The 12,075-nt window shown below is 31.8% G+C and overlaps 2 protein-coding genes and 1 non-coding gene across 7 annotated transcripts; 2 read left to right on the top strand and 1 right to left on the bottom strand.

The window, feature by feature from the left end:
- Positions 1–4,325: 4,325 nt before the first annotated feature.
- LOC100789633 (uncharacterized) lies at positions 4,326–5,008 on the top strand. The gene has a single exon (NM_001253987.2). It carries the CDS (start codon positions 4,394–4,396, stop codon positions 4,724–4,726), a length of 333 nt encoding a protein of 110 aa, NP_001240916.1. The 5' UTR covers positions 4,326–4,393; the 3' UTR covers positions 4,727–5,008.
- A 372-nt stretch (positions 5,009–5,380) lies between these two features.
- LOC100789109 (uncharacterized) lies at positions 5,381–8,602 on the bottom strand. Of its 5 annotated transcripts, none has more exons than XM_041004794.1 (2): positions 8,440–8,602; positions 5,381–7,812 (listed from the first exon to the last, which is right to left on the bottom strand). In XM_041004794.1, exon 2 carries the CDS (start codon positions 6,109–6,111, stop codon positions 5,539–5,541), a length of 573 nt encoding a protein of 190 aa, XP_040860728.1. In that variant the 5' UTR covers positions 6,112–7,812; positions 8,440–8,602; the 3' UTR covers positions 5,381–5,538. The 5 variants fall into 5 exon arrangements, with proteins under 5 accessions (XP_040860728.1, XP_025985640.1, XP_006586680.1 ...); XM_026129855.2 differs by having other exon boundaries at positions 5,381–6,023; positions 8,440–8,591; XM_006586617.4 differs by having other exon boundaries at positions 5,381–6,328; positions 8,440–8,590.
- A 94-nt stretch (positions 8,603–8,696) lies between these two features.
- On the top strand, positions 8,697–8,781 carry TRNAM-CAU (transfer RNA methionine (anticodon CAU)). The gene is given in 2 exon segments: positions 8,697–8,734; positions 8,746–8,781. It is a non-coding gene; the product is annotated as a tRNA-Met (tRNA).
- The last annotated feature ends 3,294 nt before the right edge of the window (positions 8,782–12,075 follow it).

Raw genomic sequence — 12,075 nt, 5'->3', positions numbered from 1 at the left:
ATAAGACCATAAAATGCATACGAAAGAATTTTTTAAACCAAACAATTAAAACACTGATCTTTTTTTGTTTTTAGAGAAATTAAAACACAGAACCTGTGTAATTTACAATTTTACATCACATTAAAGATACTTTTATACAATGAAATGGTTGATTTAAAAACAAACTTTTTATTGGACACGAATTGATTCTAAATTAAAGAAGTGGACCAGAGCATATGCCACCATATGTAGCACTTAATTAAATATTTCCTTTAACAGCAACTCAAGAAAATCCACGTCAAGTTGGTTTTATAATTAGAATGCTGACATCCAATGGACCCAATGAAAAGGGATTAATACCTGTTCTTGTCTTCCTGATACAATCGAGTTATATTTCTTGAATATCAAAATTAAGTATTAGCTATAGGCACATGTTTCTGAATAATATGATGATTTTGGAGTTGGCTATAAAATAATTAAAATATTTATATTACTTTCCAAGTCACGAAGCTCAATCTAGTTCATTAAAACTCCAAAAGAAAAAAATTCTAACATAAAATTAAGATTTACCTTCCCCCCAAAAGGAGTAAAGATAAAATAAGTCATTTTAATCATTGATATGAGTAATATTTGACATATTCATAATTTATTATGTATGAATATTATCAACTATTATTATTTTTTTTATCAACAATTGAGTTGTTTATTTTACCTTCTAATATGAACTATTTGCTTTATAGGGCATCAGATCTATTTACAAATTTATCGAACTCTTATCTAGTATATTAGAATATTTAAAAGAGATGATATTTAATTATGTTTCCAAAACATCCTCAAAAAAATAAATAAATTATGTTACCTAAACTTTCATGACTAATGATTTCAGGAACGTAATCATTATTATACACATTTTAAATATATAAGACGCATTGTCAAATATTGAATTATTTCCAAAACTTTTACTCAATAAATCATATTTTTGAAATAAAAATATTGACACCTATTTTTGCAAAATTTGTCGTGTAAATTAAAAAATTTAGTTCTCATATGGATTGATTTTGTTTTAAAATTTTTAAAAAGCAAAATCAATTTTCAATCGGAGTCGAGATACACACGCGCAAACAAACACATATTTTCTTCATATAAAAACGTGCTATGTTACGTCTGAAGGTGAATTAAAAAATAAAAAAAAAAAACCCTTTGTCTTTCAATTATCAAAATTTCAACCTTGTAATCTTATTGAAAAGAGAAAGCTACCGTCCATTTGCTTGATGATTTATTAAGATTCATGCATTAAAAACGACACACGATGAATCTAAAGATTCTAAGAATTCGTAAAATACTCTGAAATTCAAGTTATTGTCGTAATTCGTTGTTTGAGTGGAAGGCATGATAATTGCTTATAGACAAAACAAAGGCAGATCATGCTAAGAGAACAGTGGGATAGATCTGGCTAATGATTTTGAACGCTTTGCACAAAGAAAAAAAAGGGTTTACTTCTAACTAGACCTTTTACGTTTAGGGAATATATAAAATATAAAATTCTATCTCTTCCTTTTTTAAAATTAATTTCCATAAATTGTATATGTAAAAAATATATTATCAATTAATTATAAATCATTTTAGATATAATATTTAGAATAACTATTACAAAAAAATAATGATCTTATCATTTATAATACTATAAAAATACTTTATAATACATTCTAATTAAATTCTTCATTTATGTGTGCGTTTATGTTTCATTGTTTGTTGCTTTATTGAAATATTTTAACAGTTTTGTCAAATAGATATAATAATTACAAATCTCAAGATTGAAATTCACAGCAGATAATGGTTTTGATTGTGCATAGAAATCACAAATATTTAGCCCTAATGAATTTAGATATTTAATTGTTTTTCTATATATTGATTCTTTTTTAACTTTTTAATATAAAATGAAAACTAATTTTTATATCGCCCACAGGCAATTTTACTGGCTTTGGAAATAAGAGAAGTTATGAAATTGAACTTCATTATTTCAAAATTGATTCTGGAAGTCATTCTAATCATAACACCAAATTCATTGCATTGATACATGACATAGCTAGAGGTGAATTTCGATCTCTTTTAAGTCTAAAGGCTTTCATATCTACAGGAGGAAAAATAAACCATCTACTTGAAAATCATATACTGTTGTATATATAATATATGTGTGTATACTTAATAAGATAACTTGAGTAATAAAAAAAAACTTTAAGGTATGCTCATATAAAATATTTGCATTTTCATCAGGTTGAAGCCTGTACAAAAACAGTTGCAGGAAGAAACAACCTGGCTGCCTTAAACAATGACTAGACTCTCATTTTCAAAGGGCAGGGAAAAACTTTGAAGGGGTAAAAGAAAAATGATGTAACAAATTATAAAAAGGTTCATAATTTTTGTGTCAATTAAGGTGGGTCGACAGACATCAGGTTTTTTATGCTTGAATTGGCCCATAAGTATACTTAGGATTAAACAACCTAGCCCCCCTTCCCCTTTGTTTTTGTTCCGCAACCATGTCCGTTTTATATAAGTTTTTATTTTTGCAGTTTTTTTAAGCACACCCGTCCTCTACTGCATTTCTTTTTGATAAATTTCATTTCAATAACGTCTTTATGCATGTAGTTAGATATAATATTTCAAAAAGTAAGTTCTAAAAGTATTTTTTTTACATGTTTCTAGAAATCAAAATTTAAAAGCATTACAATTTTCTTATCACATTTCTAAAGAAATTCAGCAAAAAAAAAAAAACTCATTTCTAAAAACTAATTTGAGGACAAGATAAACTCATTTTTCTTAATGTCCTCTCTCTATTTCCACAAGTGTTTCATAGAGGAGTCGTGTTGAGCTTCTCTATTTCTCTCTCTTTCAAACTTCATTTATCTTTGCATTGCTTGCAGCTTGTTGCTCCTGAGATGAGACGTGTTTTCTTTCTTTTTTTGACACAAGACTGAACAGTAAGAAGCTTCTGCAGTTTAATTTTTTAAAGTGTTAAAAATTTGCATAGTTTCAAATTTTAATTTCTAGAATGTTGAATCTAACCACGTCTATATAAGGGTATTTTTGGAAAAATGTGGGGAAATAGTTAGAAAAAGGTGCTGTAAAGAGAAATTCCCTTTACATAATATATTTTCAGAAAGAAAAAAGATTCATTTTGGGTCAAGTGTGCTTTATTTCGAGCTGGATAGAAATAATGTCGGCCGTTAACCAAGAAGATATTGGCCCATCTAATTGGGTCCTTTTTAATAAACATTTGTGTCTTTTTAAGAAAAATATATATGGAAAGACTTACTACTTAGATAAATCATTATTGATGACAGATACACCCACAAAGAATTCCTCAGCAAAGGGAAAGGAGTAGGGAAATAAGGAAGACATCTTAATAGGTTTAATAATTTGTCTATAATAATTTGTTATTCTAATGTCAATTTTCGCCACGGGTATATTGGCGTGAGTAAAGATATAAAAATATTATTTATAAAGTTATTCGTAAAAAATAACTTGGTAAAGGTCATTAGTATGAGAAGGGAGAGGACGAATAAGGAATCCAATTTTAATGATTTCTATTTCAATATAAATTATGCGAGAAACTACAAAAAGTGTTCACTTTACAATACTATCAATAATAAGTTTCATCGTGTGTGTTATATATATATATATATAAAGATTTTATTTTCTTTAGTAAAGTACTCGTTTAGAACCATATACTTTTTTTCATCATTATTCTTATATTAAAAAATTGTTACTGCAAGATAGATAAACAAGTTGTTAATTTTAAAAGCAGCTAAAATAGAAGGAGCTAGGCCAATTCTTGAGTTGGTGCCAAACTGCCAAATCTAATTCTAAATTTTATAACTGCGAAAAAAATCTCAAATTAGACCGATACCCCAGAAATCATGTGATGAAATAAAAACAAAACTGAAATAACCCCTCAAAAGCCTAAACTTTGTCCAACGCAATTCCGAGTATCAAGTGAAAGATCCAAAAAGATAACGAGTAACTAAGATGAATCATCTCATGCAGATATACGCCAAGTCATAAATGACAAAATGACTCCCTTATAGTAAAAAACTATCCAAGAAGACCAAGAGGAATCAATGATTCATTGGTCAAATGGATAATAGTACATGCAACAACCAAATGCCCCAATTAGAAATGAATGGCTAAGCTGTTTCCACGGTCCAGAAATCCATGCCAAAATATAGCAACAGGTTGTTCTAATCAGTTCCATTTTCAAATCCTCTCTTGCAACCCATCATCATCATCATGTCTTTATCTCCTCTGACCTAATATATATAAACTCATTCTCTTCCCACTCAATTCCACCAACCTTCCTACCAACATAAGGAAGAGCTGGTCTTGGTTGCTTGAGACACAAGAAATCAACAACACAATGAGTCTCAATTGCCTCACATGCAGCCAGCTTCTTCAAAGGACAGACTCCTATGGCGAGTTATTTGTGGAAAAGGAATACACGAAAATATGCAAACAGGTTAATAGAAGCTGGTCAAGTAACATGTCATCATCAACAACCAAATGTGAGCTACCAAAAGGTGGGGCGGTGGCCAAGGTTAAGGCTGACCATCGCCGCAATTATAGCACCGGAGACGTTCCTTATCCTTCCGGCAGCGCAGGACCAAAGTTGGTGCGCAGCAGTGGAATGAGAAGAAACTGGAGTTTTGAGGATGTTGCTGAAACGCAAGATCAGGGTGTAAGTTGCCACTGAGATCAGATTATTGTTCTATGTTTCCTTGCTTGTGTTATATTTGGTCCTTTTCTGCATTGTGTATATTTTGTTTGTGGTGGGGATGTAAAGATTGGACATGGGGGGTACTGTTGTTGTACATGATTAAAAGTATGGTGTTTCAAGCGCTTTGTACAAGTTATGAGCGCTTTTTTTTTGCACCATATATAATTCACATCCCTTGTGGTTTTTGTTTTTCATTCCTCCTTTGAATTCTTTGTAACTGGTGGTTCCATTTATTAATTCATCCCATTTTTAAATCAACCTTTCTGGATTCTGCTGTGTACGTTAGTATACTAGATCTAATGTTTGTATCCAATGAATATTGATAACCAACATGATCTAAGGAAAAACATAACACGATAATTTACAGGCATTCTAGTCTTTTACATTAGATAAAAACAAGATACCAAGAACAAGGAAGATTGGTAGCTTGTCTGTTAAACATGCTTTGCACTAATGAAAACTCGAAAACTCTTCATGCATAAATAGCATGTCATATAATTTTTTTTCACCGTGGGGATGGTCTTATGAATTAGCTCTGTGCCAATTATCAAGCAATGACCAAAGTCAGCTAGGTATGTTCTGTAATGCCCTTTCTACGTCTGCAATGAAAAGTATGAATGAGTAACTTAGTAAAAGAGACAGATTTTCTTCGGTGTTTATAATTTCAAAGCCTGCCAGGTAATGGAACAGCGGTTATCCAGCATTCTTTACATTATATAATGTTCTATAATACAACAGAAAGCTCACTGTGCTAAATACTTTTTTTAAAAGAAGAAATGGCGAGTCAACTAGTTTTTCTTTCTTCTAGCTTCTGCTTTCCAATCTCTTCGACCCAGCACCACTCTAGGAGCATCAGTACTAGCAACACCAGAAGATCCAGACTGAATTTCCCTCTCTGGCACTGTTTCTGACTTGTTTCCAATGGCTAAGCATGTCACCTCAGGTACACTAGTTATGGCTGGACGATCAATGAATCCATTCATTTGTTGATGCTTTAAAATATGGGCCCGTCTTGCGTCCTTTTTCCAATCTCGTTTACAATAGATACGGGTCACGAAGTTGTTGTTGGGGTTCCTGTTTGGTTGTAGTTCAACTTGCACAGCTGGTGTCTCTTCCACAACAAATGACTTCTTTGTTTCGGCTTCTAGACGCTTACGTGCCCTATATCTTCGTTGTCTCTCTCGATTCTTCAGACGTTGAGTCATTATGTCATTGCGCCCTTTTGATCGTGCTCTTTGATCAACAGACTTCATCATAGAACTATCTTGTGTTCCTGCAGCACTTTGATTGTTTTCCATTTTTAGAATACGGCTAGCATCTGCAGCAATCAAGTCAGCAAGGGATGGAATCCAGAAAATCATGTCATGTCATTACTCGTGATGCAAACATATGATATTTTTATTAGAGCAATCAAGCCTTTTAGTCTATATTACATCCCTTTAGGCTTCAGTAGCCTCTCCAGTATTGCAATTAATCATATTATACAATCACCAACAAATAATGTTGAGAAAAACTACTTCAAAATAGTGCCTGCACTTCATCGGGAGACCACTTTTCTGGCAGGGCCCCATCCACAACCTCAAGGAAAAATGGATAAGTTAAAATTTGAAAAAAATATACGTTATGAAAGCCAAAGAAATGCCAATAATGGAACAAAAAAAAATTATACCACCCCTGCAAAATGTAAAAACTATCCTGCCATTTATGCAGAGTGCTGATTCTCTCCTCTTTTTATATTATTTTCCCTAAAATCCCATCACAGTGTACTCAAAGGCATGAAAAGGCACACAGCACCAAAAGGGTCGGAGCATTTGTAGTTCATGCAAGACATGCCTTTAGCATCTTATTGATAAAACTAAAATACTCTGAGAGCCTAGCCATCTAACTAGCCGATTGTGGTGCTAAAAGGAGCAAATAGTCAGAATTGTAAAAGAACTTAGAACTAGCCACCTAATTTGCTAACTGTTAGTTTTGGGACTATAAGCAGCAAACAGAAGAGGTGAACCTTTGAAAGTGCTATATAAATAAAATACTATGATACTCTTGAATTAAATGCTATAGAGACTAGAGGCAGTCATTCACCAGAAGAGGTGAACCTTCCCAGATTATTAGTCTTATGACAACCAGTGTTATAAATTGCAGATCATCGGAAAATGGTGGAAAGCCAATAATCTGCTATATCATATTGTGTATAAAATTGTAGGCCAATAGCAGAAGTCGCATAGCAATTGAAGTGTATGATATTATCAATTATATATGTATAAAAAATTAAGTTGTATGCAAATAAAAATAAAATGCATAAAAAATAACATAATATTAACTCAAAGTTCAATTGGATGGAGACTCGTCAAAGATGATAAAAAGATGAAGGATGACTGTCGCAACCACTCGTTCACAATAGTGGACAGAGTAGCAATTGTGGATCCAAGAAATTCTGCAATGCAATAGCGCCACTATAGTGGCTATTTTAACAACATTGATAACAACAAAGGAAGATGAAACCTCTTTCAAAAGTTTGTATTAGATGAAAATGGACTAAACCTAACTCAACCTACAAAACTAGTTCAAGATGAAGGATCACCCAAGTTATTATAAAGGACAATTTGGTCATATACTCAGCTGATGTGGGATCTTAATAGGTCATCAACCACTCATCTTATTATCCATAGATGCTTCATTAGACATAAAAAATAACAATAGTAAATATACAAATAAATACAGGCATTTAACTGCAAATTCATCAAAAAAATTTACAAAAAACGAGCAAGTAGGTTCCATTGTGTTTTCTCTTCCAAATAAGAAAACAAAACGACCAAAAGACAAGCGACACTTGAACAGGTAAATAAGGACATCCTGCAGACATAATGTGGACCAATTCTAAGACTTTTTTTTTCCACTTTTCAGTTATAAATAAAGCAAGGTTGTGAAAAAACGGTCGCAGACCGCAATTTAGCCACGACATTTTTTAGTCTCTTTGCAACCAAACCGTTGCTGCGCATTGACTGCAATTGCAACTGCATTTGACTGCAATGTCAAGGAAGAAACCACCACCGTGACCGTGCCTGTGACCAAGACAGCAGTTTACAACCTTGAAGGGAGGTGTATAAGTTTGTATGGGGAGGGAAAATGAGGATTAACTACAGTACATGCAAAGCCACCTCACTGAGGTTTAGACAATACAGTTCCTAAGACTTAGTACCACTTGAGATGCAGCTCCTGGGCGTCCACTTTTGAAAAAAAAATCATAGAATGCAATCCCAACATGAGTACATGTTAATGTGCAACTACTAAATAATTAGAAAACCCAGATCATAAAAAAAAAAACAAATAATTAAAGTTATCCTAGTAAGTAGTAACAGTCTATAATGTGGCACCAGGAAGAAATCATGCAAGAAAAATGGGAACTTTAATTAGTGACAACACGGTTGCAGTCATAGGGTTATGCAACAAAACAGATAGCAATTGAACCTTGCAAAATTAGCCACCTAAAGGGGTCAAAGTGAGAGGGGTTTCATCCTCAAATTAGATTAAAAAAACAGATTTAAAACACACAAACATGGATATGGAACAAGTGGCTCTGCAAGACAGAAGCTTTAACGTTCCAAGGAGAAATGGTTGTAGGTATATATATTTAACGAGTGATTGGAAGGTGGAGAAAATGCATAAGAGAAAGGTGTTGAGTTAATTACCTTAGTCGGTGTAGATCCACAGAGAAAGAAAGGTATAAAAGAGAAGAAGAAGATGAAGAACAAGTGTTTGAAACTGTAAGGAATGGTATTTAGGTTCGTCAAGACACAGAAGAAAAACATGACAAACCTCGCACACAGTTTGGTCTTGTTCAGGACACAAAGTTTCCTGCTAACGAAATCACACGTGTGAAGTGTAATAATGCTACAGTAGTTTATACTTTTTATTTTATTTATACATGTCAGATTAAAACCAATATGGGGTGGTGGCGCAGTTGGCTAGCGCGTAGGTCTCATAGCTTCTGAGTGATCCTGAGGTCGAGAGTTCGAGCCTCTCTCACCCCAAATGCAATATGTTTTGAGCTGTCACTTTTTTTCTAAATACTTTTCTTCAAATTGCAGTAAAATTGTTAGAATTTTATATTAATGATTTTGAAAGTAGTTCTTATTATAAAGTAACAACTTTAACTAATTGCTTTTATTAACAATTTCAAATGGTTAGTTAGATTCTTTCATTGGTGTGCTTTGTAAAATTTGTTTCAGCATCTCAATATATTAATTTTATTTTAGTTGCGAGTTTGATTCCTGATTCCTCTAAAAATAAGAAGGTACATAAGTGAAAATTTAGGGTGTATGTATTCAAGGGTGATGATGTCTAACTCTTAAAGCAAAGGTTGATAATTTGATAACCCAAGTCAAGTTGTTTATGGGTTCTTCTGGACGAATAGCCCGATGAAATCAAGAACTGATAACATGTTTGGATTTTCAGTGAAAGGTGTTTCTTGTACCTTTTGCTTAAACTACGATTTTGATTTTCCCAATAGATATACAAATACACTATAATTAAATTGTGAATAATTATGAACAAAATACATTTCACTATAGCTTTTTGATTTTTTTTTATTCATAAGAATTGAAAATGGCTGACACCCATTAAGTCATTGACCCAGTGCCTGCAAACAGAGAGCCCTACGACCATGGCCTAGCATCCCAAGCCATGTTCATTAGAGTGATTTTTTTTTACCAAAACTCTTAAAATTAACGTAACATAATAATAAGACTCATTCAAAATGAGTAAAATAACTTTAGTTGTTGAAGATGCTTGGGTAAAAGCATGTTTTTCAAATTGTATTGGTTATTAAATTGGTCAAGTTAATAGATTAACTGTGGTTAAATTATGGTTAAACAGGGATTAATAAAATAATAATAATTAATAATATACCACCATAACTTTATAATGCTAGTTTTTTTTTATAAAAAAACAAAATTTTATAAGTTATTAACATTCCAAATACATATCAAAGTTTAACATACTCCAATACTTAAGTTTAAGTTTCACAGTACATAACAATTTCACTAACAATAACAAAAGTTTACATATAAAATAAAGAGTGACAAAATAATTGAAGTTAATTTTTCATTTAAAGAAAAATGTAAATAAATTATGTTAAATATTTTTCATTGGACTACCAATTTTCAACCGATTTTGTGGATTCTTTGATCGTTTTTCTTTTCAGATCGATTCTGCAATTTATCTGAATCAAAACATTTTATCGGTTTACAAATTTTTTGTTCCGAACAAATGAGTTTGATCTCACTTTCAAAACACTACGCAGTGTGCTCGTTCGAAAATGGAAGTACAATGGGACAAACCATTCCACGTAGATATTGTGAACACGTTTACAATACATACAACAATAAGATTCAACTTTTATGGCCCCACAAAACGAAAGCATCCTATTTTAGAATCAAACGAGTATTTCCGTTTTGAGATTATTTATTTATGTGAGGGGCGTAACATTAGAATATAAATATTTTTTTTATAAATTCAAAATTAATTAAAATGATTAATAATTTTAATTGTAATCAACAATATATATTGATATTTTCTTATTTTACATGTATATTAATTTTTATATGTACCAAATTCATTTGGGAAATGGGAAGTGGTTAGTGGTGATTGTGATAGGTTATCAACAAATTGGCTGAAATGGATGGCTCATACTCATACTCTCAAAGTAGCCATCTGCTCAATTTGCAAAACAATCTCTCTCTCAAAAGTCACAACTTGGAACATAAAGGCCAACCTTATATTATTAGTTACTAATTATATGTGGCTTAACGTATATACATGATTATGTAAAATATTAAATTTTCTATAATTCAAATTTTAATGATAAATTAAAATAAAAATAAAAGATTACAATTATTACTCTTCATTAAAACACACACATATATATAATAATATCTTTCTAATAATTTTATATTTTTAACTATCATACTAATTTAGGATTTTTTATTCTTTAGGATTTCAAAATATCCTTGTTAGCTTAGGCCCTCCGGATTGATTATGTGATTAATCATTCATTTGAGGCTTAAACATAAAACTCTTCATTCTTCATTAAAGATATGTTCTATAAATTCAGATTTTCTTTCACAAACTTAGTATATTGTTAGTTACACTTATTGGGTAATATTTTTTTTAACTTTTATCATTGAACATGTATATAATATTATATATAATCATCTTTATCTTTTATTTTATGTTACCTTCTTTTATATATGCACATATAAAAAATACTTAAAAAATAAAAAGAGACAACCTCTATTGATCCATTTTTTTATACATAAAATCTTTTCCGAATTTCTAACAGGAGCATTTTCAAACAGCAAAGAAATATGATTGGACTTCATTTTATATTTTTGGCCCTACATTTTCATTTCATTGGTTTTAGGAGGCCTTTACTTGTGATTGTGGCCACTACTTTTTACTCACAGAAGAGCCAATAATGAACTAGCAAAATGAAAAGGAAAAGGAAATGCTTCAATTTGGACTAAAAAGATTCTTCAGACACACCAGCAATTGAGCATTTCCCTCCTCTAAAAAAGCTAGTCTTTGTAGCTTCTATTCCTCCTTGTCGCTCTCTATCTCCAAGTTTTCGCCTTTCTTTAGTATCAAGTTGGCAACTTGTATCCAATTGGATGATCTCAAAAGGGTCCAAGTCGCTTTCTTTACCCTTTCTTATCGTGGGGCTTAGTGCTCTTCACGTGTTATGTTTACTAGAAGGAATTTTGCTAAATAAATATAATTTTTAAGAATTTAGACCCTCAAGAGAAATGAATCATCATATATCATATAATACAAACTCAGACTATCATAACCATGATCTAAAAGAAAATTCCTACAGTTGGGAGGTTTATCATTTATCTACTCTACGCTAGTTCGATTAATGCGTGGCCACGATTTAAAGCTAAAATGGCAATCATGTCAATGTATGAATCAAATGGTTCCCTCTCATCAGTCACAATTGGATAAATGGATATACGTCAAAAGGGGCGGTCTCACACGTCGGACAATACATTCAGTTTTGGCATCTACATTACTTTCCCAGGAAAATCACTGTTCAAGTGCTCATCCCTCTACTATTTCAAAAGTTGCTTTTCAGCTGCAGTATCCCCACAAAGACAAAATTTTATTTTTCTCACCCAACCAGCTTTTATTTATTTATCTATTATTTAGTACTACATATTACTCCCTGTGTTTCAATGCCAAAATTCTCAAAATCACTAGTAAAGAGAGAGATGTGTCCCACTTGCTTCATCTTTTTCAATGGGATATAGTTATTAGGTAGATCAACA

The sequence above is a fragment of the Glycine max genome, chromosome 9, assembly GCF_000004515.6.
Source record: "Glycine max cultivar Williams 82 chromosome 9, Glycine_max_v4.0, whole genome shotgun sequence".
NCBI lineage: Eukaryota > Viridiplantae > Streptophyta > Magnoliopsida > Fabales > Fabaceae > Glycine > Glycine max.
This window is presented reverse-complemented; position numbering and strand designations above follow the sequence as displayed.

What these genes read in the sequence shown, in the direction of transcription:
- LOC100789633 (NM_001253987.2), top strand. Translation starts at nt 4,394, where the DNA reads ATGAGTCTCAATTGCCTCACATGCAGCCAGCTTCTTCAAAGGACAGAC.
- LOC100789109 (XM_041004794.1), bottom strand. Translation starts at nt 6,111, where the DNA reads ATGATTTTCTGGATTCCATCCCTTGCTGACTTGATTGCTGCAGATGCT.